The following is a 26,777-nucleotide window of genomic DNA, read 5'->3' as shown; positions in this document are numbered from 1 at the left end:
ACTCACCGTGCCCCATGAGAGACACCTGGTCTCCACCGAAGCAGCTTTCTAGCTTTTTCACCGAGTACTGACCCACACAGCCCCACGGGACAGCCAGGCCCTGTGACGAGCAGTGCCCCCTCGGGGACCCCAGGCTTCTCCCAGATCACACCAAGGTGGTGTGGTGACCCCATGGCTGATGCCCACCAGGCAGGGGAAGCCAGTCTGCGATTACAGCCCACCCCCTCTTACCTCCCTCCCTGAGCACGCTGTCAGGACAAGAAGATCCTCCACGCTTGCACGCAGCAAAGCATGGCACAGCCCACCTTCACCTCCGATCCAAGCCTGCACCAAGGTTCCCCAGTGCTGCAGAGTCCCATCAGCTTCCTTCTGCCCCGGTCAGCTTGCTGGTGGACACACTCGTGGTGGTCTTACAGGCAACTTTTGGCTCCCCTTTCACTGCTTTTGTTCCTGGGCAGAATGGCTGCTCAGAGGGCTTTGGGGAGCAGAGACAGAGGAGGCACTTCTGTGCACACGTCGCAAACACACGGGCTGTTTTCCCTTTTATTTGTTTCCCAAGCACCTTTATAAGCACCTCACAACTGCCCACTGAGTCAGCCCCACAGACCGCAGAGACCCTCATGCCTGACACCAGCAGAAGGACGTACGAGCACACTGGGATGCCCTGTAGTCCCTGGTCCAGTTATTTACTGGGCTAGGTGTGGAAAATAAACACAGATCTTGTTTTATGTCTCCTACCTGATCACCTTTTTGAACTGGGAGGAACAAGGAGAAGCTGTTCCTGGCTCGTGTATTTCAGTGCCAGAATTGAGCACTGCAGGAGCTCCTCAGCTGTCCCTTCCCCAGGGTGAAGAGTACTGACCTGGGGAGATGTTTCTTAAGCAGAAGTTGCCATAACTGTGGCTGTTGTTTCTTCCCTTTTTATTTTGGCTCCTTTGATTTGGGATGAACAAAACAGGAGCTGAGCTAGGACTGAGACACATCCAATTCGCTGTTTTTAGCAAAATCATTTGCCCTCCTGTTAAGAGTCATAGCGCTGAGACATTCTCTGCCTCAGAGATTTCTTTCCAGAACACTGCTGCTCCACTGGCAGCACTAGTGTTTCAGGTCATTCCCCACTCCCCACCCCCAGCCTTTATTTTGTAACAGGGAATTTCATCTCATTTCATGCCTGCGGCATTCTCGCATGAGATTCCTGCAAGCCCATGCACTTATATAGAATACCTGAATACCTCCACATCAGAAAACTGCCAGTGTGCTCTCCCTTCTTCCCCAGTTCCTACTTAAACGTCAAAGGACACAGCTCAGTACAGGGTTTTGACACAGATCAGTACAGGGTTTTGCCACTGACCTCTGCTATTGCATAAAACTTACCCTGTCCTCCACTTTCTGGTTTTGGATCATTTTTCTTCAAGGCAACCTCCACGTTGCATAGGAATTTGACTAGTCTATATTCCCTTTCTTATACTCCCTTTCTCACGGTTTTCCTTCCTCCCTCCCTCATTTCCCAAAACACCGCCCACCGCCCTGTTTCCCTGAAGAGAAACATGCAACCTCGTGTTCCTCTGGAGCCACAGATGGTCACAAGGAGTTTCATGCCGTGCTTTGACGGTCAGCATTTCACAGCGAAACTCGGGATCTGCTCTTCTACATCAAGGTTCTTCTAACCCTCTCTGAGGCTCCAGCTAAGATCAAGCTCCTCAGCACCACATGAAGACTATAAACCTTCTTACTGGGGCTTTTGCTCTCACAATCACCCTCGATCCCCCAGACAATCCCCCAAGACTCCCTGAACGTGCACCCACACTATAAAGAGTGCTAAATGCATACCAGCCTGCTGCGTTTAACCAGCTTCCTCAGTCTTTTCCAGCTGAACTTAGGGTACTTGCTCAGCGTGCCTCCAAAGGAGGCTGCAGCGGCTGCAGGACAACCATTTCAGCGATGCAGCCACAAGCCCAAACAACAACACCCGCTACTGGAGAAAATGGTGATAAGGGCAGGGCACCCTGGTTCTGCAGAGGAAGAGGAATGACGATGAAGCCATAACTGAGGCTGCCAAGTATCACAGAAAGGTCAGGACAAGCTTCATTACGCCACCAGAGATGAGCGGCCCAGTGCTGCAGAGGGGAAAAGGCAACCTCTGAGTACCGACTCTTCGATTTACACAGCGGTGTGCTGTTCTCCTGAATCCCCCCTGGCAAAGCAGGGTGGGCTGCGCAGCCTCGCACTACTTGCCATGGCCCAGCTGAAAGAGCTCCTGCGGCACCAGGCATCCCCACAAACCAGCAGCTGTTCAACCTGCGCTTCAGGTCACTTAACGAAAGCTGAAAAAACAACCAAACCCAGTTTCAGTGCAAACCACTCTTTAATTTTCCTCTTTGTACAATAGAGCCAGCCACTTACAAAGTGCTAGTCTAAAAAACAGGTCTGGTATTACAGAAGACACACACCAGCCTAAGCCCATCAGCTCAGAGTCAGAGAAGGTAAGAGCTGGGCCACTTTTTCTGCAGTACAACAGTCTGTTCAGCATCTGAGCATCAGATTTAGCCCCACTGACACATTTCTTAGTGTCAGCACAGGAAAGGAAGTGAAGAGGAGAACAAAGGCTATTTCAGATGGATCTTTCCGTTAAAAAGGTCTTTTAATCCCCTTTCCTCTCCCCCCCATTTTGGAATGCCCGCGTGACTTTCTTTCAGGGTAAAACTAACAAAAATGCTGATCAGAGTAATTCAGTGCAGTGCTACAGCTTAAAATTTGATTTTTGGATGCTCCCCTCAGTAACGAGGAAAGAACAGAAATAAAATATTAAGAGTTGTAAAAATCCCAAACAACCCAAAAAAACAGAACAGCAGAAGCAAATAAACAATTCTGAACTCTAAACTCAAATTTCAATGCTTTAAAAGCAAAATTCTGCAGAACAAGATCATAATACTAATGTGACAGCTAGAGACAGGCCTCCCAGTCCTCCCTCCTCCTCTTACCAAGATGTTCTCGTGCCCTGGCTAGGGAGCCATAGGTGCTGCCCTCCCATCCCACTGCCTGGATCAGGACAAGACAGCAAGCAGCCAGCTGTGCTTTTGCACGGCTGCAGCACAGAAGTCTAGGGACTGGCACGTGACAACTTCCTATGGGGCTTGTTGCTGAGAAGCGGAAAGGGAGCTGAGCTGGTGTGCCCGGAGTTAAACGATGACTGCTGTTATGTTGACAGGACAGTTATGGCCAGCAGTGAAGCTGCAAGAACCGTGCAGAGAGGAGAAAGTGACTGCAGGAACATGTTTTGTTGGGGGGGGGAGGGAACAAGCCCTTGTGAGGCAATAGTCTTTCTTAGCCTTTGGTTCTGCCAGTGCACTTGGCTCCGAGAAGGAAAAAACCCTCCTGTGCGGTTCGCCACCTTGAGCTAGAACTTACCCTCAAAACCACAGATTCAGACTAGATTTTTCCTATTTTTCATGGGAAGGTCAGTTCTCTGCTGAGGACTGACCCAATCTAGGGTTCACCAGAGCCCTCACTCAAGAGCAAAGCTGGACTCAATTCCTGCAAATAACAGAGACAGTTTGGGTAAAGGTGGAGCAGGAAGAGCATTTGCCAGTTGTGTTGGAAGGATGGAGCAGAGCAACTGAGCAGCTATGGCAAAGGGAAACTGTGGCCAGGACCTTTACACCTGCAGCCTCTCAGAAGATGTTAGGGTGGGTGACATTCAAGGGAAGAGGACAAATGCTGAAAGAACAATGCAAAAGAAAAGTCACGAGAAAAGGACAAAACCTCACACAATCCATTGCACTGGGCTAGCATCCTTACAGGCGACAGCTTTGGGACACAGAGCTGAGCCTTACCAGAGTAAAAGCTCCAAGGAGACAATTAAATGAGCTAAAAATAAAAAATAAAAGTGCTGCAACCACACAAACCATGGAGAAGTGGTGGAGGCAGGGGAGTCCTTAGAGTGACCTGAAGGTGGCATGAAGGATGTAGGAGATAGATTGAGAGGACAAGAAATGGACAGCCTCACAGGTGATATTTTCTCTAGTGCAGAATAGGAGCCAGAGGTCTAGGAGCCGTATCCTGCAGCCACTGTGCAGACAAGCCCACGCATGCACCAACCACGTGGCCAGGTACAATTTACTTCCAGTAAAATTACCCACATGGCAGGATTCGGTGTTCACATTTACAAGGCTGAGTCAAAACTGCCCAGAAGGTTCTGAAATGCATCAGCAGATGAAAGGATGCAAGAAGGAGAAACTCTTGATGCTTGGCAAGGGAACCGAAGTACAACGGCAGAGATGGCAACAGGCAAGCCAGATGGATGTAGATTCGAACTGAGAGCTTCCAGAAAGGGTGCACACGCCTCCCTGGCATGGGGCAGGGGGGCCTGGGGCATCAGCCACATCAGAGGATTTACAGGAAGCCCCCGTTACCAATTCAGAGAATCTTACCTGCCACTCCACGGGCCCCACAACATTCAGCTGTGACCTCCAATTCCTACTCTCCCCAACCCCAGCTACAGCCCTCAGCCCAGCCCAACCCTGACCTCTGCCTCTAGCCACACAGCTCAGCCAGATTTTAAAAAAGAACTTTATCAAAGCTCCGATATATGTTATTTTTGGCCTCTAAATATACAAGTGTCAGCACCTATTCCTGACTCTCCAGTGCTATTCTGCAATCCCAAGCACTGAATCTTTCAGTGCTATGTTTTCTGCTCAAATCCTACAGAAGGAAGAAAAAATTTCAGATGCCTCAGACATAGCTTTAGAAGAGTGACCGCTAACACGGTGGGCGAGTGCTGGGCGGGGGGCAATTGCGACGCTTAGTTGGTATCCATGCCATCACACTCTTCTTGGGGAGGAGATGGAGCCATATGTTCTTCACTGTTTCGGCGCTGATAAAACAGCACATATGCAGCTTTTGTCTACCAAACAAAGAGGAAAAGAATCTGAAAGACTGAAGCAATCCATGTAGCTTAGCTAGAAATATAACACCCAAAGCAGGAACCACTTGCGCTACAAACTCGGATTAGCCTCAGGCCAAGTACTCACCACTATTTGGTCTTCCGAAGCCACGGATACGCTGCTGTCATCAAAGTAGTACCACTTGTCATTCACTTTGTTCTTGGCATAGGCAGTGTCTGTTGGGAGGAGAGACTGCCACTCAGGTAGTGCCACCCAGCTGCACTGCGCCAGTGACATTCAAGACTCAAACCAGTCGTACGAGACGGTCCAAGAACTAACTCGGTCAGCAGCTGCCCCACACCTCATTCACTAACACAGCTTCAAGAACACGCTAGGTCACCTATTGAGTCTAGAGCTATGTCCTGCATGGGACTCAGCACTAGTAGTAAGCAACACCAGCAGTAAGCAGCACCATCTCTGTATGCCCGTACTCCCTCCACCAGCTCTGAATGTAACAGCACAAAAATTCAAAGCCCAATCTTTTTTCTTTTGTGTGTGATGCGAGCTTTTACATGTACATATTTGGGACATTTAAAAGATGCAGGAGATAGAAAGCATGAGGTAGGCCCAGCCAGCATGGGTTCATGAAAGGCAAGTCCTGCCTGACCAACCTCATCTTCTACGACCGGGTGACCCGCCTGGGGGACAAGGGAAAGGCTGCTGATGTAGTCTACCGACACTTCAGCAAGGCCTTTGACGTGGTCTCCCCCAGCATTCTCCTGGAGAAGCTGGCAGCCCATGGCTTGGACACATACACTCTTTGCTGGGTTAAAAACTGGCTGCATGGCCAGGCCCAGAGAGTGGTGGCGAAACGAGTGAAATCCAGCTGGTGACTGGTCACCAATGGAGTTCCCCAGGGGTCGGTGTTGGGGCCCATCCTTTTTAATATCTTTACTGATGATTTAGATGAGGGAATTGAGTGCACTCTCAGTGAGTTTGCAGATGACACCAAACTGGGGGAAGTGTCCATCTGCCAGAGGGTAGGAAGGCCCCGCAGAGGGACCTGGACAGGATGGGTTGATGGGCAGAGGGCAATGGGATGAGGTTCAACACGGCCTGGGGATGTTTAAGGAAAGGTCGTATGTGGTGCTTAAGGACATGGTTTAGTGGGTGACATTGGTGGTGGGGGATGTTTGGACCAGATGATCTTGGAGGTCTCGTCCAACCTTAATGATTCTGTGATTCTATAATTCTGTGAAGCACCATGCATTTGTGTTTTTTGTTTTTTTTTTTTTAAAGCCTGGGACAAAGGGGAAAAAAATGTTAACCTGCTTTAAATTGCTACTGCAGCAAATAAGTCAGGAAAGCAAATGCAGAAGGGCACCAGACCCAGGTTCATGGCAAGGTATGTCCTCTGAACTGTGTCCCCGGCCTACGTGCAACTATTTGTCATACCTTGTCTGACACCACTGAGGGAACCTGGCAAGCTCTTGCCTGGCTGGCTCAACTGCTCGCAACCTCTGCTCCGCAGCTGTAATGCTGTGCCCATGCTGGATGAGCAGCTACGCTCTAGTTTGGTGCAGGGCAAGAAGCTGAGACTTGCAGTTGAACCGACAGCTTAAGCTGAAGACACTGCCCCACCACTCTCCAGTAGGAACTTCCTTTCCACAATGTCATCATGTTCCAGCATTGAAAATAATGACACCCCTCGTTAACTGGAAACCCAGTTTGCACACTCTGTAACGACTACTAACCGGGGTCCTACAGTCATTAGATTCAGACCCAGGCAGCTGCAAGCTACACAAACTAGCTGGCTGCTCAGCAAATCCTAACAGGAAGGAAGCTTCCTTTCAATAAGATATTCATTTGCCTACAGAACACAAGTAAGTTTTGGACTAGACACCCTTGGGTGAGGGCTGCTGCAACTCTCCAGTGCACAGAGCCTCCCCTGGTCCCTCTGTCTCTATTTCCTTGCACACAGAAAGTACAGAAAAGCAGTTACTTACAGTGGCCTACTCCCATGGCTCCATAGTGATTGGAAACTGCAATAAGGTCATAGACATACGAGCCTCTTCTTGGATCACAGACAAACTCAGACATGTTTAAACCCCTGGAAGGAAATCCAACAGTATCAGTATGCCGGTAACCTGAAAACTTCCTGAAAACTAATTCCTGACACACCAGCAAAGCTCTGCTGGCATTCAGCACTGGCTAAGGGTTGCGCTCTGCTGCTGACCAGCTGGATGTTACCAGTGTTACCAGAAACAGGAACCCTCTCACATAGGGCAGGTCCTAGTGAATTCATCAGGTGCTGCCAAAAGACTGCGAGGGAAGTGCTGAATAAAAATCAGTTCAGAGCGTGTCCATGTGTAGGCATGAAAAGCGAGATGGAAGTAGTAAGGAGTATTGCCTCAGCATCTGGGCTGAGGCACTCCCAAGCACAAATATAGGCTGGGGCTTTGAGCAACCTGCCTGGTTTCGCAGCAATCCCACGGTTTTAATCTTTTTTTCAAAAGAAACAATACCTGATAGTAACTGTAGTTCTCTGAGATGTGTGGAACTGATTAACGTTAAGATTAACGAAACCAAAAAAAGGTAATGCAGAGCTGATCCACATTCTGACTTTCTAGGAGTGTCTCTACCATGTAATATAACACACTTGCCCACCTTATCTGCCCAGGAGCAGAGCAACAGAAACAGGTAAACTGCTGATGTGTCCTGCACCTCGACTATTGCCCGAGTTTCGCTCATGCCTGCTGCCTTGTATTTCAACCCCTAAGACAGAACTGTTCCCGTTACAACATCAGTAACAAGCCCACACAACAGTAACATCAGAAGTAGATTCCTCTTGACATGCAGACTAGCTTGAAGGAAGAATCCTACCTGATAGGGAATTCAACAACAGTGTCAAGTTTATCTCTCCAGTATCTGCTGTATGAGAAGCGTTTTAAATGGACTACCAAAATCTTGGGCAAAGACCACAAGTCAAACTTCTTTGTGGCCTGCTGATGTTTCTTACAGTTAGGGCAGTACCTGAGGAAAGAGTACAAACAAGGAAATGAAAGGCTAAGGTAAACAAAAATCTTCTGTCCTTCTGTTAGAGGATACATCAATACTGCAGTTCAGCCTCTGACTTAGAGAAGACATTTTTGGCTTGTGGAATATGCAGGAGAATACAACTCCCTGGAGGTGTCAAAGCTACACATTGCTTTCACTTTGTGGGTAAAATGTCCAATTGCAAGCACATTAACTGAACATTGTTCAAAAACAAATAAAAGGTTTAAAGGTTCCATTGCTGTTTTATTGTTTCCTGATGCAGCTCAAACAGGTAACAGGTACAAACATCTAATAACCTGTACTTGGAAATCAGTAACAAACAAGAACCTACCACACTACAAGTTGTTTTCTTACACACCTAGCAAACAACTTCCAAAGATGTTCTGTATGCACGTTAATCACACTTTGGTCACTTAGGGTGACCTAGGTACTGTACCTAATCCCTCAACTGGGGATTTTTCATAGAGTTAGGAGTGTTTCAGGACGAGTACAAGCTGAAAATAAAACAGTAAAGTAAAAAAACTAGCCACACGCTAGCCGTGAAGTAGCCACACTTACACTGATACCACAACTGCTTCCTCTGATGCATCTGGAAGACAGATGTACGTTGGAGAATGAAAAATAGCCTAACCTCTATGTACCCAGTGTCTTTTTGTTTGTTTTAATACAGACAGGAAACAAGTACTTTTTATTAACCCATGCTTGCAGCCTACTGAGTCAGTGACTGAACAAACACACAATAGACTTCTTCACACCAAGACAAAGAGACAGACCTAGGAAATTATCAGAATCCCGTGACAAGTAATGTGAAATCAAAGAGTTACAGCATTTTATGGTAAATGTGACAGGCAGAAAGAGGGTCTTACCAAGGGTCATGTTCACCGAGCGTTTCCATAGTAGTAAAGAGCTCTATGCAGTCTCTGAGAGCTACCACAGCCTTCTTCTTCTGTGGTTGTAACAAACTTGAATGCTTTTCAAATGCCTAGTGAAAGAGATGCATGCTTTATTCAATTCCATGTAGGCTTTAATCCTTGACATCATGAAAATGAACACGACCACCTTCACTCTGCTGATGATTTCTGGACCTCTTCTCCACCCACACAATCAAGCTTCCAGCCACTCCTTTCCTGTGCTCTGAACAGTCCTTTTCACTTTTTCCACCTCGGGTATGATCCTCCCAGACTCCTCAACAAACTTAGAACTCCTCATACCTTAGCAGCAATAAAATAAGGCTGGCATTTACCAGAAGTAAACATTTCCTCAGTAAAAAAATATGTTTACAAGGTATGAAAAGGACTGGAAACACCCAAAAGCAGATACAAGGAATGATGATGGTAGTTTTATGACAGCTAGAACAAAAAGCAAATAAAATATCAATCTGCACAGTCTTATGACAATCAGACCATTAAACTTGTTCTCTGACAAGATTATGAAACCCCTAGTAAAGGATAGATAGCTCTGCAAACATATAGCATAGCTCAAGTACGCTGCAAGACATTCAGAATAATCAACAAATGTTAAATCATTATGACATATGCTAAATGTATTCAAGTGATTGACAGAAACCAAATGATACTGGGGCAAAGAAGCTATCAAATCCTAGAGGAATTATCATGTTTGAAACATACTTTCAAGTGAACCAGCTCTTGCTCTAAGCCATTCGATCGTTTAAGTGTAGCCTCTTAACAAGAAGTTTAAACAAAATCTTTGCTGTTTTAAATTACATAAAAACAAGTATTACCCTGATAATGCACCTGCATTTTTTTCCTGGCAATACCAGAGGGTGGTAAAACTCAGGCATTCTGGAATAAGTGAATGAAGTGCACTTCAACTTGCATTTGCATCCAGGTGATGATTTTAGGTATATGACACATAACACTTGCAACAAACATACAGTTTCGCACACACAAGCAGTGTCTGAAATACAATCCTGGCTCTCTGCCCCTACCTTCTATGAAGACAGTGATACCAGATAAATGTTCCTCTCAAGCTAGCACGAACATGAAATTGCATCTAAATGGAGTAACACCATTTCCTTTAATCCTGTCCCAAGAGTTTATACTCCAATTTGGTATACCCATGAGCCCAAATACGACTTAGCTACTGCCTAGCACTGCACAATGCCTACACATGGAAGAGTTGCTTTGTGTGAGACACATTTAACAAAGGGGGAGCTCTCTTCATAAGACAAAAACATATGTTCTTACTTCAAAGTTAAATTATTTTTGTTTTGGCAAGAGAGCGACAACAGATTGTTCTGTTACAAAGTGTGACTCAGAACCCACAGAAAGAACATTGAGGTTTCTACCAGGCTCTATGCATTTGGTTTAGGTGTGGTTTTTTTGTTGTTGTTGTCATTTTTTGTTTTAATTTGAATGGATAATGAAATAAACGTGAAAAAAATTAAAGTATCTACTTTTAGGAACACTGGTAGCAGATATCAGCAATAACAGATCTATAGGCCTTATCTCTGGAAGATTTTAAGCAAGCTTATCACATGCTGGTTACTCAATTTTTTATGAAGGGGACCACATCTACATTTCAGTGTTTACTGTAATCTATTTAAGTACCATGAAAGTTTACACACACAATATTTATGAAAAGAGCATACTACAACCTGTGCCTCCTGTTCATCAAAGAGTAGCCTCCGCGTATCAGAATCCCAGTCAATAGCAAGTGTAGAAAAAGCTACAAGAAATAAGAAAAACATTTGTTGTAAATATGTTCACGAAAGGAGGAAGAAAAACTATACCAAGTCAATAATTACCATTCAATTTCAAGATTTTTCCTTCCACAATGGAGTTTATCTCAGATGTCCCATACGAATTCACAAGGCTAAAAGTGAAATGCTGCTTCTTGCAAGGCTGCAGGTCTCTTGTTGACTCAATCTGCATGCAACCATCAGAGTGGCATTCAATTTCTGTCAACTTTTCCTTGCCTTCCTGTCCGCCATCCTGATGGTCCATCTCTTCAATATCACCTGGCAAAATTAAAAACAAGCCAAATATTGAAGAGTTTCAGTGAAAAGTTTAGACTGACACCTCACATTGACGGCTTTTTACAGGAGCCTATGCACAGTTGGCTTAGAATTTAATGAAAAACACACACACAAAAAGAAATCTGTGCTTCCTAACCACTGCGCCTGAAGCTGTATTTTGTACTTTAGCAAACGTCAGGTAAAACACTGGGGTTTATATCCCAGTATCAGACATGACGAAGCCTGCTTCATTCACAGCAGGTTATCAAACCACACCATCTGATAGCACAACCTAATAAACACCACCAAAGACAACCAGCAAAGGTTGCAATTAGGTGTCTTCACAGAAGGGAAAATGCAAGTCTCCAGGGAAGTTATTTCCATTCCTTGGTTAAAAATGGGCATGCTTTCTCCCCAAATTAAATTTCCCATGTAACTTGATCCGATTGTTATTTTCAGCATCACAAGCAAATACTTTCTAGAAGGGAAGGGAAGCATGTATTTCTCATCACCATCAAAAGCTTCCTTGTAAACATCTAATCTAGGCACAATACCCCATGATTCTAGGTCCAGGAATACAAAATACTGTTTTCATTGCATTTCGCCAAAACTTGTCTTCATAGGATCTAACAGGCTGGTTTTCATCACAAAGGGCACATTAAGAAAGGATTCTCCTCTAGAGGGAGGCACCTGAACACCTAATAGAGAACCAAGAACTTCACTAACACTGATCGGGACAAATGCACACCACCTTGTTCTCCACCTGTTGCTTGCTGACATCTGATCTCTCTAAGAAGGAAAACGGTCAACGGGAATCTTCACCACACCATGACAAAGTCCTATGCAACAATGCAATTTCATCTCTGTGTAAAGCTAAAATCTATCTACTGGAGCTTAAGCCACTTACGCACAACACAAACTAAATGCTGACAGAAGCTTTAAGCTGAAAAGCTTCCAACCAATTTTGAAAGACTTTACCTTCAGCCACACCACTGGAGCCATTGCAGGTTCCTTTGTCTGTGCAGGGCGTAGAGTACTCTTCTGCCAAGGGGAGTTTCACGTAGCGACTAAACAGAGGTAATATTTTTATGACACTATCATAACGAAGCTGTACATCAGAACTACTGCACCCTCTCCACCACCAGTAATAACAGTCCCTGCCATCCAATTCCCCTCAGCAAACCAGCATCCACACACTGGGAGTTCTCAGAGTCAAACAAAAAATTCAGTAAGTTTATGTTTTCACTGCTTGTACCAAGTTTTACAGGTAGAAGTAGCATAAAAATAAGTTACGGTGACCCATCAAAGGAGATACAGGAGAGCCCTCAAAACGTTTCCCAAGTTGTGCTCCTGATGTGTTTTGCAAGCAGGTAACTTCTGTTGGGACCACCACCAGTATCATCATCATCTCACAGCCCCTGCTTCTACAGAGCCCAGAAAACCAGGACCCTGAGATGCCCTCGTGGCCTCCAGACACTTACATAATCCAAGTGCTGGTTGGTATTCCACAAACAGATCGAGGAAGAAAAATTCCCAGTAAAAAGGATTCAGTGATCTTATTGCGGTCTAACTCAATAAGGAAACCCTAGAATTCTGCACAGGTATAGACGTAGACGTGGCTTACCTGATCTGCTCCAGAACTACAACGTACAAGTGATCCACAGTGAGCTTGTGTTTCGGCACGGATATCAGTAGCGGCTGCCCAAACAGAACGGTGCCTGAAGTGTTGCTGGATTGCCTCACTGTCTTTTCCCGAAAGTAAACGGAGAGAGTAACATACTCTGAGCCATCCTCGCTTGGCTTGCAAACTTCGTATCTGTTTGAAAGACAGGTATTTCCACAAGTTATTTGTACTGCCGAGAAGCACAGCAGGTAGAACCAATATTAACTCAGTCCAACAACTCTCTCCACCATGGTCTGCTGAGAAGGACAAAAAGGGTTGTATTCCGTGCCTTCGTGTCAAAGATGTTTCCTGAACACTTCCCACGGCCCACACTGGCACAGGATACATACCTGCAATCAGCTCAGCTCTCACCTTCCCTCTGCCTTTACCTCCTATATTTACATCCATATTGTGGTGTCCCCAAACGCTACCCTGACAACTAGATGTTGTTTCAACCAAACCACGGCATCAGTGGAAAATACTGAATGAACTTCTAAATCCCTGAAACAGTGTTTGTTCCATCTAGAGGCAGAAACCCTCTCAACACCTTAGGTCTTGCTCTCCCCCAGCCTCTTGTACAGTTAATAGCCTGGGCTCACACCAGTGACCAGCCAATGCTTCAGGAAACCAAGGGTTGGGAAACATTGCTTCACAGAAAAATCCAAGGGCTGTAAACACAACAGAAACATTCTGGAAGAAACTGGTGGGGAACGTGAAACTTAAGGGCAGCCTTGGTTGCAGTGATCATGAAATGGGGGAGTTTTGTATTCAGAGGGCAGCAAAGAGGGAGCACAGCAAGCTTGCTACCCTGGACTTTGGGGGAACACTTTGGCCTCTTCAAGGGTCTGCTTGGCAGAATACCGTGGGACAAAGCCCTGGAGGGAAGAGGAGCCCAAGAAAGCTGGTTGATATTCAAGGATCACCTCCTTCAGACTCAGGAACAATGCATCCCAACAAAGAGGAAGCCAGGCAAAAACAGCAGGAGGCCCGCATGGATGAACAAGGAGCTCCGGGCAAAACTCAAGCACAAAAAGAAAGCATGCAGACAGTGGAAGCAAGGACAGGCAATCTGGGAAGAATGCAGAGACACTGTCTGAGCAGCCAGGGATCAGGTTAGGAAAGCTAAAGCCCAGACAGAACTGAATCTGGCCAGGGACATCAAGGGCAACAAGAGAGGCTTGTGCAAGTACATCATTGATAAAGGAAGATTGATAAAGGGAAATTGTGGGCCCTCTCCGTAAGGAAACAGGAGACCTGGTTACCCACGACTCAGAGAAGGCTAAGGTACTCAGTGACTTTTTGCCTCAGTCTTCATTGGCAAGTGCTCTAGCCACAAAGCCCAGGGGGCAGAAGGCAAAGGCAGGGAAACTGAGAGAATGAAGAACTGCCCACTGTAGGAGAAAATCAGGTCTGAGACCATCTAAGGAACCTGAAAGTGCACAGGTCCGTGGGACCTGATGAGACACATCTGCAAGTCCTGAGGGAACTGGCGGATGTAGTTGCTAAGCCTCTCTCCATCACATTTAAGAAGCTGTGGCAGTCTGGTGAAGTTCCCAGTGACTGGAAGAAGGGAAACAATCCCCATTTTAAAAAGGGAGAAAAGGAAGGCCCAGGGAACTACAGGCCAGTCAGTCTCACCTCTGTGCCCGGCAAGGTCATGGAGCAGATCCTCCTGGAAACTCTGCTGAGGTCCATGGAAAATAAGGAGGCGACTGGTGACAGCCAACAGGGCTTCACTAAGGGCAAATTGTGCCTGAAAAATCTGGTGGCCTTCTACGATGGGGTTACGGCATTCACGGATAAGGGAAGAGCAGCTGATGTGGCCGACCTGGTCTCGTATGAAGCATTTGACACTGTCCCCCATGATATCCTTGTCTCTGAACTGGAGAGACTTGGATTGGATGGATGGACCAGTAAGCAGATAAGGAACCGTCCGGATGGTTGCACTCAAGAGAGTTGCAGTCAACAGCTCAATGTCCAGGTGGAGATCAGTGACAGAATTCCTCAGGGGCTGGAATTGGGAGCGGCAGTACTTAACACCTTGGCTGGCAGTATGTACAGTGAAACTGAGTGCACCCTCAGCGAGTTTGCTAATGACACCAAGCTGTGTGGTGTGGTCAGCACACTGGAGGGAAGGGATGCCATCCAGAAGGATCTGGATAGGCTCAAGAGGTGGGCCTGGGTGAAACTCGTGAGGTTCAGCAAGGCCAAGTGCAAGGTCCTGCACCTGGGCTGGGGCAGTGCCGAGCACAAACACAGGCTGGGCAACAAGAGATAAAGAGCAGCCTTGCAGAGAAGAACTTGACAGTGCTGGTAGACAAAAACCTGAATACGAACCAGCAACGTGCTCTTGCAGCCCAGAAAGCCAACCCTATCCTGGGCTGCACCAAAATCACCATGGCCAGCAGGGCAAGGGAGGGGATTGTCCCCCTCTGCTCTTGTGAGACCCCACCTGGAGCCCTGCGCTCAGGTCTGGGGCCCCCAGCACAAGAAGGACAGGGATGTACTAGTGAGTCCAGAGGAGGCCCACAGAGACGAACAAGGGGCTGGTGCACCTCTCCTATGAAGACAGGCTGAGGGAGCTGGGGCTGTTCAGCCTGGAGAAGAGAAGGCCCCGGGGAGACCTCTCAGCAGCCTGCCCATGCCTAACGGCAGCTACAGGAAAGCTGTGGAGGCACTCGTTGTCAGAGGGTGTGGTGACAGGACAAGGAGTAATGGCTTTAAACTAAAAGAGGGTAGGTTTAGATGAGATACAAGGAAGAAATCCTTCACTCAGAGGGTGGTGAGGCCCTGGCCCAGGCTGCCCCATCCCTGGCAGTGCCCAAGGCCAGGCTGGATGGGGCTGGGGGCAGCCTGGGCTGATTGGAGGTGTCCCTGCCCGTGGCAGGGTGGGTGGAATTACATGATCTTTACAGTCCCTTCCAACACAAATCATCCTGTGATTCTATGAAAACAAACAGCTCCAGCGAGCAGTGAGAAAACAGACACAGCTTGTGCTACTGGATGAAACAGCAACATCAGATACTCGCTTTTATAAGTGTCAAAAAAACTACATGGCCCAACACTATTGCATTTTTCACCCCGATATGTCTTCTGAGACTATTCATTAGAAAATATTTATGAGATCTCAGGAATGCCAAGTCATACTGCTCTTTAACTTGGTGAGTCACCTGTCCCAGGCTTATATTTCTTTTTTCATTAAAACTGAAAAGTTTTTTCAGGAAAGAAAAATAAATATTTCCTGAAAAGATGCCACTAAACATAACCACAATCACATATCTGGACATACCAACTCTCAACAGCTCTCTTACATCAGAGAAGCCACTTTCTTTCTCTCGAGAGCCAAGAAACAGATTTTTGCTCCTGTGTTCAGGAGACCCTTGCAGGGCAGGGAGTGGAACAATTTCAGAGTTGCAGTTCTACTTCATTCTATTTAGAAAAAAAGTCTGGATCCCAGCTTGAAGCTTTCTCTGAGTCTATGTATGTCAGTAGAAAGCATGAAGAAAAATATCCCTTCAGAGAGTTTCATCCCAGCCTCCAGGAGCACTAGCGATTAGCACAGCCCTCCAAGAGCAAGCGTGCATATGACAATCCAATGACAATGACTGCTGAGGTTTTCTACACTATCGATGCTATTCAGTGAACCAACAGCACTGGATACAGTTTGCACCTTCTGAAGTTTCCTGAGAAACAGCACCACAAAGAGTTGAATTATTTTACTTAGTACTGTTTAAATAACAGGAGACCATAATACTCAGAGTATCACCGATGATTAACTCCAGGTCCTATGAGACCCTTTAGGCTGGTCTCCTACAAAACAGACCAGTACACGACTTGCCCAAGATGTACACGTTCCTCAGCATTCTGGTGACTGCCTCTCACACCACCTACACTGCTGATTAAAGCAGCCCCCATTTACACTCCATCCTCACGCAGGTCCTGTACGAAATCCTGCCTCTGTGACGGAACAGATGGGAAACAATGAAAAGCTAAGTATTACCCGCACACAGGCGTCATCCACCACAAACAGCCAGCGTGCTGTACCCTTACAACACTCCTCAAGAGAGCGTCTTGCAAACTTCTTACTAGAACATCCCAGCTTGGTTACTCGAGTGCCCCTCTACCTACTCCGCTGCAGAACGGCTGTTATTCTAGTTTTAGAGGCAGACGTATCAGAATCAGGATCACTTTCTGAATCTCTTCAAGAAGAATACAAAAAATCAATTAAAGAAATTAAGAAAATACTTTATCCACATTTTAAGGAAGCCTACAGAGCTGATACAGGGAATTAGATGACAATGAACTGTACTTCTGTACCCTAGAATTTGATTGAAATAATAGAAGATAAAGATGACGCTACACCAGATTACACAACATGGTTTTATAAATCAGCCATCTGCTCACCAGCTACCACAGTGAACGTTCCCTTTATAATTTACGACAGCTGTTTACAGATGTTTTTCAGTGAAGCACCAGCAAACAGGGATGGCCTTGACCAGCCTTCAACCTGACAAAAGAGCACCAGGAAGCTTCAGGCTTATGGTTACTATTCACAAAGGAGGCACCGAGCAATGAAGTAGCTCACTTTTGATCCTTTGCAAATTAACATTAAGCAAGAGCACAGGAACATGAAAAACTACAGGAAAGACAAGGCAGGGCAATGTGAAAGGGCACTACAAGCAGAAGACAGTCTGAGCTAAATGCCAGGGTAATATATCTACCACAGATACCTATCTATCACATACCTACCCACACACACTACAGTGTGTTATTCAAACATTCCCTCCAGAGCACTGGGATGTAACATTAAATACAGCTGGAAAACACTGCGTGGGTCACAGGTCAGTACATAGCAACAACCAAGAAAACAAGCATATTTTGTAAGTGAACAGAGAAGGGTAGAAAAATGCTACTGAAGAAGCTGACAAACAGATCCACCCGAACAGGATTACCATTCCACATCAACCCGGACACGCTGCTGTGAAGTTACAGTATTTTCAGAAGTTGACAATAAGAATGAACAGAGGCCTAGAAAAAAAGCCTGAGTGAAAACAAAGCACGTATTCTATCTCTTCTGGGAAACGGAGATACTCCTAATCTGTTTACTTTCTTTCATAACATGAGAAAAAACACAATCGAGTGAACTAGGAGACATGAAACTGAAAGTAAAACATTTTTAGACAACAGGTAGATTGCCCTTTAGAAGTCTGTCACAGGATTTTACAAGTCGTGCAGAGGAGCAGGATTAAAAAGGATGAGGGTACTCAACCAGTAAGATTTTTCTAAAGGTTAAAGAATACAAACACATACTGGAAGGGATACAAGCTCTTGTAAACAAGCAAACAACTGAGAACAAGCTTCCTAGATTAGCTTGCTACAGTCTCACACATTTTAGATTTCACACAAAACTACTGGGCTAGCTGGTTTGCTGACCTAACAGTGCAATAACTGTTCTAGCTCTTCACAGTAACAAACTTGACCTTTCTGCAGCCAATTGTGGTTTTCAAGACCACCTAAACATAAAACACAGCATATTGTAAGAGAATGCAAAAAACACAGTACGTATGCCAAACCAAATATATTTTATTAAACTATGCAGCTTTGATAGGTTAAAGGTGACCTGCAAATCAATTTGTGCAACTTTCATCCACGTAAGCAATACACGTTGCATTATATGCTCCATTAGCCAGGCTAAGAGAACAGGGAGATCTGGTTTATCAATCGAAACATTTTTCTTCTTAGGTCTTAGGAACTAAGAAGAAATACTAAGAATTGTGCCCATATAGCAGTGGGCCATGGAGTCTGCTTTCCAGTAGCACTTACCTGACCCCTTGTAGGCCGGCTCCGAGCTCCAGCGGGATCCCTGGGTGATGTGATATCACCAGCATGGTGCATGAGGGGTGTTACATTGGAGCGGGAGCCGGAGGTCCTAGTGGGGCTGCACTTCATGGAACCTAAGAAAAAGAAATAGTAAGCGTTTTGGTTATGTGCTGAATGCTGCTCTCTGCTTAGCCTGGAGAATGAGAGCATTCAGCACAAACACTGAAACGATTTTGTCAAATTGATTTGCAGACCACCTTTTCATGAGTGACTTTCTGGTCATTTGCCACAGAACTCCCTGTCCTCTCACAGTACCACCATGACTGCAGACAAACGTTTACAATGCTGCAATAAGTGGGTTAGTCCCACTGTTCTTTGGCTGCACAGCTCCATGTGTCATGCCAGCAACCTTCCTTATATCAAAACCCTTTATTTCAGCAAGTACCTTACCTCTTCGCTGATGCTAAATATTAATAACTCTGCCATCAGGACTATACTACGTTTCCAAGCCTATCACAAAGAGAGGTATGAGTACAAGGCCCTGTGATAGAATGGGCTTGGAGAATTCTAGTCCCAAATCCCTCTCCACTGGAGAAAAAAAAACCAACATCGTTGTCCTCTTGTGTAAATGGAGTCAGATTCATTTTGGAATGCTTATCACTTTGAAAGTCCAGTAGCAATTCATTTTTCTTTTTATTTTTTTTTTAGAGGTTTTGCTATCAGAGAGCATAACAGGTAATATACCATGAGAATCAATAAAACAGAAACATCAGCTGAAAGGAAAAATACATCTTAGCCATCCAGTATCAATTAAAAAAAAATTACTGTCCATTCAGCTTAAAGTCCAAATGGAGTGCAAGGGCACTCTTCTTCCTCCTCCCACCACTTTAGCAGGACATGAAAATTCACAGTGCAAGTCTCAAAACAGCCCACATGCACTGCAAAGTCACAGAAAGTTGACGAGCTCCCTATCTTGAGTGAAAACAGGAAAAAGTACAGCTTTCTGACCACTAAAATCACTTTTAAAAGGTGCAAGTTCAATATTCTGTACATCCCATGTACTGCATATTTCACAAATATTGTTTCAACAGTGCAGTCCAGACTGAAATGCCTGTGCCAAAAGACCTCTTCCTTTGTCAAGCCAACTCTAAGTAAAACAGAGTACATCCCAGCTACGACACTCTTCCTGCTCCATGCTCTGCAAGTTCCTGCTCAGTGATATTTTTAAGCAAAGCATTTCAAGGAAAGACATTCTGCTCAGTAACCAGACCCTGGTGCCAAAAGCAAGACAACAAAATTTCTAACAGTAGTACTGTCATTTTTTATTTTTAAAAATGAAACAAACAAACAAACAGTGTCAGGGGCACAGACCTTCTACGGTATTAGATGTTTGAACTAAGATTAGAGTGTTAGATTTGGAACTGAATTTTGAACTGAGATGTGTGTTGCCCACTGGCTAGTGCACTATACTCGAGCATCAGAAGTCTGTCGAAGCAACATGGATATTGTTTTCACATGCAAGCTCTGGTTTGCCTACTGCTTTCAGTGAAACAAACCTGGAGAAAATACTGCCAGAGACTGACCATTTACATTGAAACTTCACAGTCCTGAGTCAACTTAAGAGCGGTAGCTAACAGCCTCAATTTCTATACCAAGGTATTTGTAAGAAGTAATTTCATGAAATCATTCTCCAGCTAGAAAAGAACAGCCTTGCTCCTTCTGCTCAGCTGACAGCGGCTTTTCTTCTCCTGCACAAGCCCAGCAGGAACAGATGTAAAATACGAACCCAGCAAAATCAAAGTGAAAGACCTTCTGCTGGACTCTGTCTGGCAACCTCTTTAGATGGAGACAAGGAGAGCAAGGCACGAGACAAACCCAATTTGGATGCAGCTCCTTGTGAAATCGGAGCCTTGGGGCCCCACAGCTCCCCCAGTTACTGCATACTCGTCCTTTGCGTTCTTTGCTCACGCTCTAGCAAACAACCGCAGACAGTTACTACCACCACCTTGTTTTGCTTTTTTCAGTGGAAGGGAGGAGTACTTTTCAAATGAGGAAAATTTTACACAATTAAAAAAGGTTATTCAAACTCTGGTGAGAGGCAGGGAAGGGTGCTGCCTTCAGCTTATCACAGCTTTTCTCATAATTCCCTTGGCATGGAGAGAAGGAAGAAACAAATGAAGAGACCTGTGAGAACACCCATCAAAATACTTAAGAAAAAAAAATACACAAAGGACCCACTGATCAGTTTGCAATTTTTAAATATAAGTTTCTGAAATGTACATCTAAGAACCTATTTCTGAATATGCTGTACTGATTAAACTATTTTGAATTAGTTGGTTACTTGCACTTTGTTTTCTTGCCAGTGAAAGGAACTTTCCATCTAACTTCAATGACTTCAAACATAGTGATGAGATGTACACATTACAATTTGCCAACAAGGAAGTCTTGCCACTGGATGTTAGTGGAAAACAAGAACAGATAGTCAGCACATAAAAGGGACAAGGAGGTGCAGGGATCAATGAAACATCAATTCAGAAAGAGTTTGAGTATCTGTGACAGTGAATATCACAAATTTAAGTACAGTAGACTTTTTGATTCTAGAAAATATCCTTAATGTAAACCACAAACAAGTCCATGGTCCTCAACAGTCATATCCTGGGTTGCATACACCACCCTAGGTTAACATTTAGTACCTAAAAACACACAATGTAAAAGATACCAGGATTATCAGATCTCTCTCTCGTTGACTTTTCCTCAAATGAAAGCTAATGTACTTCTCACTCAGGTTTGCTGAACTGCAGGCACAATGTCCTACGATGGTGCAGATTTCCCATTTTATTTGTAACAGAAGTTATTAATGTTAAAAATCTCATATTTTCTGTTACTCTTGTTATTACATGAGGAACTTCAGTGATTCTTAGGAAAATCTTAGGAAAAATAGTGTCTTCAAAACATGGTAGACAAACAGCTTAACAGAGTTTTTCTTCCTTGCATATAAATCAATTGTTATCTTCTCGGGCCAATTTAACACTACAGAACGCTTTCTTAGAAGTTTATTTTGTGGTAATATACTCTTGCAAATGTACTGCTAAAAAGCACTTGATGGGTTAGCATCATTGGTTAAATAGTGATCTTTTAATTGTGAATTTTAGGTGAAACTGCTGTAGTTGTAAAAACATTACACCTACTTTCTAATAGAAGGCAGCTGCTCCCCTTATTAATCAACACAAAGACAGTTTTCTTTCAGGAACAGAGGAGAGATATATTATACAGTGTAGACAAGATATACACCCAACTACATCGCCACTCAGCCCAAGAGAATCTTTTCCAAGCTAAAGGTTTTGTGGACTACGAAGATGCAGAGCCATGCTTCAAGTCCTAAGATGCAAAAGTCTTTGCATCACTTCTCTGAAGAACTAGCCTTAATTTAAGCCTAAAGAACAAAATACTTTTACTGGGCACTCAAGTCTTCTTCACTGACTTGAGAGAAATAAACTATTTCTCAGCTATATGTGATTTCAATTACATACTTCTGGTTTCAAGTGTAGCAAGTTTGCTCTTTACAGGTGGAAGAATTGAAGGACTTGAGATATTTGGAAATATTTCTCATTCCCCCATTTAATAAACAGCAAGATGTTTGCATATAATGAAAGCAGGTAAATAAATTGCTAGGATATCAGAAAACCTTGAAGTTATCGGCAGCAATCTGAACATAGGCCGTCTGATGTCTCACTCATTAGTGAAGCATCACGCAGCACCTTCAGGAAGGCTGTAAACACTTTGCAGTCCCTGTTGATAACTTCCACCAGAAGCGTACCACTAGGACTAGAGACTGAGGAGCAGCTGGGAAGTATTTGATTAATCATACCCTGTCCCACTCTCGGGCCATTTCCTCATCTATACCAGCACAGCGATGCACAGAGCAGCACAGCACACTGGACAGGGACCTGACCCATATCCTGATCTAGCTCATCCTCTAGTTCCACAGTTCTACCAGCACAACTAAGGCAAATGAATGCTGAGTGTTACCCAACCAGCACATGGGGTACAAGCTATTTTCTTGCTTAGAACATTAACACGCAGGAAATTTTAGGAACACTAAACCAACGAGGCTAGAAGGAACAAAGTAACCCAACAACACAAGAGGAATAAATGGGGCCGCTTGTGTGCTGGTTTTGGAGAAGAGGTCCACAAAGAAAATTCACATTTCAGTGCCTGAGTCCAACCCCAAGAAGAACAGTAGTGACAGGTACAAGTCAGTTGCGTGTGCTTCTGATCTAAAAGCAGCAAGCAGGTAACCCACGGAAGCCCCAGAAGTGAAGGAAAATGCCAAAGGGTCGCCAGTATGTCAGCTGGAAGTGCCAGGGCAGGTTCTATGAAAGAGTCCTCTACCTGGTATTAAATCATCCTTTCTGCAAGAAGCAGGAGGAAGAAATGCAACTCCATGGCTATGAGTAAATTTCTCAATGGAAAATACGTTTTGAAGCCAGTAGGATAAAAATATTCACATTACTTTGGAAGCGATTCACATTTTGGTAACAATGTACCAAGTCCAAGCAGAGAAGATGAGCTCTCCAAAAGCAACTCAGATCATTCTCATAGCCCTTAAGTACATGATTTAGAAAGCTTCAACTTATACATGACAGTTTCAACTTGCTGAAGAGCTCTTATTCAGAGATCTTCAGGGATTCCTCAGGACACGAGCTACATGTAAAGAAAAAATAAAAACGTTTCCTAAAGAAAAACTAAAGAAAATCTTAGTTTCTTAATACAAAAGTTATTAAAAATACACAGCACATACACTAAAAAGCTCGCCTTCAGCATGTTCTTAGTGCCATCACTTTGCAAGAGCTCAATGAAAAAAAAACTAAAGTATCTATTCTGAATTTCAACTGAATCCTTTCTGTGACAATTTTCAAAGATTCAAAGTTCCTACCAGTGCCACTACATTCCCACCACCTTCACACCTCAGGTTCTACAAGACAGCAATAGCAGAAGGGTAAAAATCACTAGAGAATCACTTGGAACTGCAGATCAGAAACCACACGCTGAAGACCTACTTTGATTGCTCCCCATCACCACCCTGTAAGGATCTTACCACAGAACTGATGTACCGTCAATCTCTCATATATCCTTAATTAAGTGATTATATAAAGAGTTTTGCATGTTAGGAACAAGTACTTCTCTGTCATGTTTTGGTACTTCCTTTCAGTAAAAAGGCTGGGTTTTAGTATACAATTTTACATTACTTTTTCTTGGTGGTATCATCCCTTCAAGTAGTTCTGGTGCACAACTTTCTCCTAATTCCCACTCTGGTGCCTGCCTGGCTGCTTGTTTTGCCCCATAGCGCAGAAGACATCTTAAGAGGGTTACGTGGAAAAATAGGATTAGCAAAGTTTCCTCCTGCTGCCTCTCCCCTTTCTTGTAGTGTTATTTTTAGCCCAGGTCAGTTCACTGCTATGACTCACACACAGCATGACCTCATTTACAGTTAAGCCTGCACAGAAGGAAACGGTCACTGCAAAGAACTGGGCTGCAGTTGAGCTAATGCTTCCTCAGCAACCCAGGAGCAGAGCTAATGAAGACACAGTAGTTTTCTGTGGAGGAATATGCAACAGATTACTCACTTAAGAAAATTCTTTTGTTGCAATTACCAAGTTCCTCAAAGTTACAGAAACAATCCCAAGGGGCAGCTGGGAGATTCTCCGTGCTGGACTTCGGAAAGAGCACTGTAACATTACGTTTGTGTTTTCTACATTGTACGAGCTTTGGAGAAAGGCTCGATTGCAACCTAATGCCTTACAGTATCATAACAAAATGGATTTCACAGACACCAAATGTCCTTCCAAGGCACCCTAACCAGCCTCACCTTCAACTGTCATTGCAGAAACCAACCGGTACGACAAGGACTTCCAGAAACAACCAGCCATTCCTTCTCAGCAGCGGTCACAGCAGATGGCACAACAGAACAGCACCGAGCAGAACGTCACCGCACTCCACTCGGTGCAAGGTACACATTGTGCCAGAGTATGTTAGTGCAGGGCTTCAGACCAGCAGAATTTTTTAGAAATAGCATTGTTGCTCTGGAATACTCTCAAGTGAGAAAGACAGGACTTCTTATGAAGGTCTGAATTGGACCTCGCAAGCTCCAGGTTCAGCTACTAGCCCCCAGAGTCTGTTTTACATTTCACATGCACTATTTTCCATTGCTCAGCTGCAGCAGAGGAACACTACTTTTGCTCTCCTCCCAGATAGCTAAGTCATCTCATTCACCGTATGTACACCAAACAACAAGCACAACCAAATCCTCAGCTTCACTGGAGTCACTTGTAACCCCTGAGGGAAGTCTACACAGTCCTCTGCAGTCAGACACAAAAAACTGAGTAAGCACCAGTCAGGAGTCTATCAAAAACTCCAGTCACAGTTAGCTGGGTGCTGTAACAACTGCATCGGTGTTATGAGAGGCACACTGCAACAGCTTAGACTTGATGCTATTCTAACATCATTTCCAAGGCTTTGAACTGATTTGGAGCGTAAAGTTAGAAGCTTGAGGCACAAAAGTAGGAGCCACGTGGAAAGGGTCTACAGGAAGGCTTAGGTTTTGAGAAAAATGAAAGGTTCGGGTTTTATATTCTGAAACTGAAGCAAATATTCTGTAACGTTCTTTGCATCATGGCATCTTCCCACTTTACTCACACAAAGATGTCGTCTTTTGGCATGATATGATTTAAACCTTCATCCATTTGGAAGATTTTGTGGAATCGATGGTTATACACGTCTGTCACCACCATCTAGAACAGCAAGTGATATTTGCAAAGAGATTATAATAACTACTTACATAAACTTAGGCAAACTAAATTCAAGCAACAGTTTATTCATTCTTGTTGTGATTTTTCAGCATATCTATCATTAGTACTCTGCTTTCTGTAAAAGCACCAGCAGCTAATCAGCTGTATTCATTAAGATAAATCAGAAAAACAAAGCAAGCAACAGATTGATTTTACAGAGGTATCAGGGAGATGCAGTTCCTACAGCTGCTAATCAGGCTGGTAGAAACAACAGCACAAATCTCAACATCAGAGTGACAACAGGCTATGATTTTAAGCAGAGATCAGTCACATCTGTAATTAACTGACATAAAATGAAGTGCTACGCTAGCATCCTGAAAAGATTCCCCATCACCTATGAAATCATTCACTTTATAAAAAGCTCACCTGATCCCTTTGTTACCAAAAGGATGTCCAACAGGAGGTGGACCCAAAACAGACTGAGCATCTCACATTACTAAGAAACTACACTATCAGAAATGCTGGAGTGAATAGAATACACAGACATTTAATGATTTATTTTACAGTTAAAAACTGCATTCAAACTTCTAATGGAATAATGACAGAAACATATGACTAAGCTTATTAGCCATTTAAAAGCTAAGACACCAAAATGCTTCGAGAAGAAAAAAACATTTATCAAAATCACTATGTTAGAATTTTTCCTTACATTTTCTGCAGGAACCCCAGAAATTTTGGAGAGTGATTCACACAGATCTGAGATGGCCCCCATCATTGGCACCACGACCCGGTACTAGAAACAAAGATAACATCATGCTTACACAAGGCAAAATAAACCCATAAAATAAACCAAGGCAGAGGGCAAGACAATGGATACAAAACTTCAACTTTGTAGGAGTTCTGCTGAAGTTAAGGTCACAGACACACACATTAAGGTTTTCTGGATTTCAGCTCTACCTTACACAGCCAGGATTTGGAGGGAACAAAAGAGCCTTAAACAGCTGGCGTCCTGCTTTGGTAAGGCTTAATTGTAGCATAACACACACACACACAAAAAATACAAAAAAAGAAGCACACACGACAACCTGCTGAGTAGATAACCCTGCTGGGTTATTTTATGAATTTAGAAAAAAAATCCTATAGCCATTCTTCCCTGATCTTGAAAAGCAGGATGGCAAACTCGTGTGTACTGCATATGCGGATGGATCTGCCTGAGCAGATCAGATGACTCAAGCTTGCAGTTGACTGGAAACATCATCTGCACCGAGCGTAGCTTACTTCTTTTAAAAGCTCTGTTCTGGACACACTCAGAGCTCACCCAGCATAGGACACACGGGGCACTACACTGCACTGGGTCTGGCGAGGATGTAGTTAATCTTCCTCATAGCAGCCTGCGTGACGCCATGCTTTGAACCGGTGGCTAAAACAATGCTGATATCACACTAATGTTTTAGCCACTGCTGAGCAGTGTCAAGGCTGTCTCTCCCCGCTCTGCCCTCGCAGCAGATAGGCTGGGAGTGGGCAAGAAGCCAGGAGGGGATGCAGCCAGGACAGCTGTCCCAAACTGGCCAAAGGGCTATTCCACACTT

At 44.4% G+C, this 26,777-nt stretch overlaps 1 protein-coding gene across 3 annotated transcripts in view; it reads right to left on the bottom strand.

The window, feature by feature from the left end:
• Positions 1-2,346: 2,346 nt before the first annotated feature.
• Positions 2,347-26,777, bottom strand: part of USP4 (ubiquitin specific peptidase 4) — a 46,391-nt gene continuing 21,960 nt past the window's right edge. For 2 of the 3 annotated variants that reach the window (XM_048053797.2, XM_067003243.1), the window contains 11 exons: positions 25,898-25,981; positions 25,097-25,191; positions 12,542-12,733; positions 11,896-11,984; positions 10,708-10,920; positions 10,558-10,628; positions 8,807-8,922; positions 7,767-7,916; positions 6,890-6,993; positions 5,031-5,119; positions 2,347-4,903 (listed from right to left, as the gene is read on the bottom strand). In XM_048053797.2, the coding sequence (XP_047909754.2) occupies positions 4,802-4,903; positions 5,031-5,119; positions 6,890-6,993; positions 7,767-7,916; positions 8,807-8,922; positions 10,558-10,628; positions 10,708-10,920; positions 11,896-11,984; positions 12,542-12,733; positions 25,097-25,191; positions 25,898-25,981 (1,305 nt within the window). In that variant the 3' untranslated portion in view covers positions 2,347-4,801. Of the gene's footprint in view, positions 4,904-5,030; positions 5,120-6,889; positions 6,994-7,766; positions 7,917-8,806; positions 8,923-10,557; positions 10,629-10,707; positions 10,921-11,895; positions 11,985-12,541; positions 12,734-18,403; positions 18,535-25,096; positions 25,192-25,897; positions 25,982-26,777 lie in introns of those variants that run through there. The other variant, XR_010833948.1, reaches the window with a different exon arrangement.

Source organism: Anser cygnoides, chromosome 10 (assembly GCF_040182565.1).
Source record: "Anser cygnoides isolate HZ-2024a breed goose chromosome 10, Taihu_goose_T2T_genome, whole genome shotgun sequence".
Lineage (NCBI taxonomy): Eukaryota > Metazoa > Chordata > Aves > Anseriformes > Anatidae > Anser > Anser cygnoides.
Note: the sequence above shows the minus strand (reverse complement) of the source record. Positions and strands in the feature narration are given on the sequence as shown.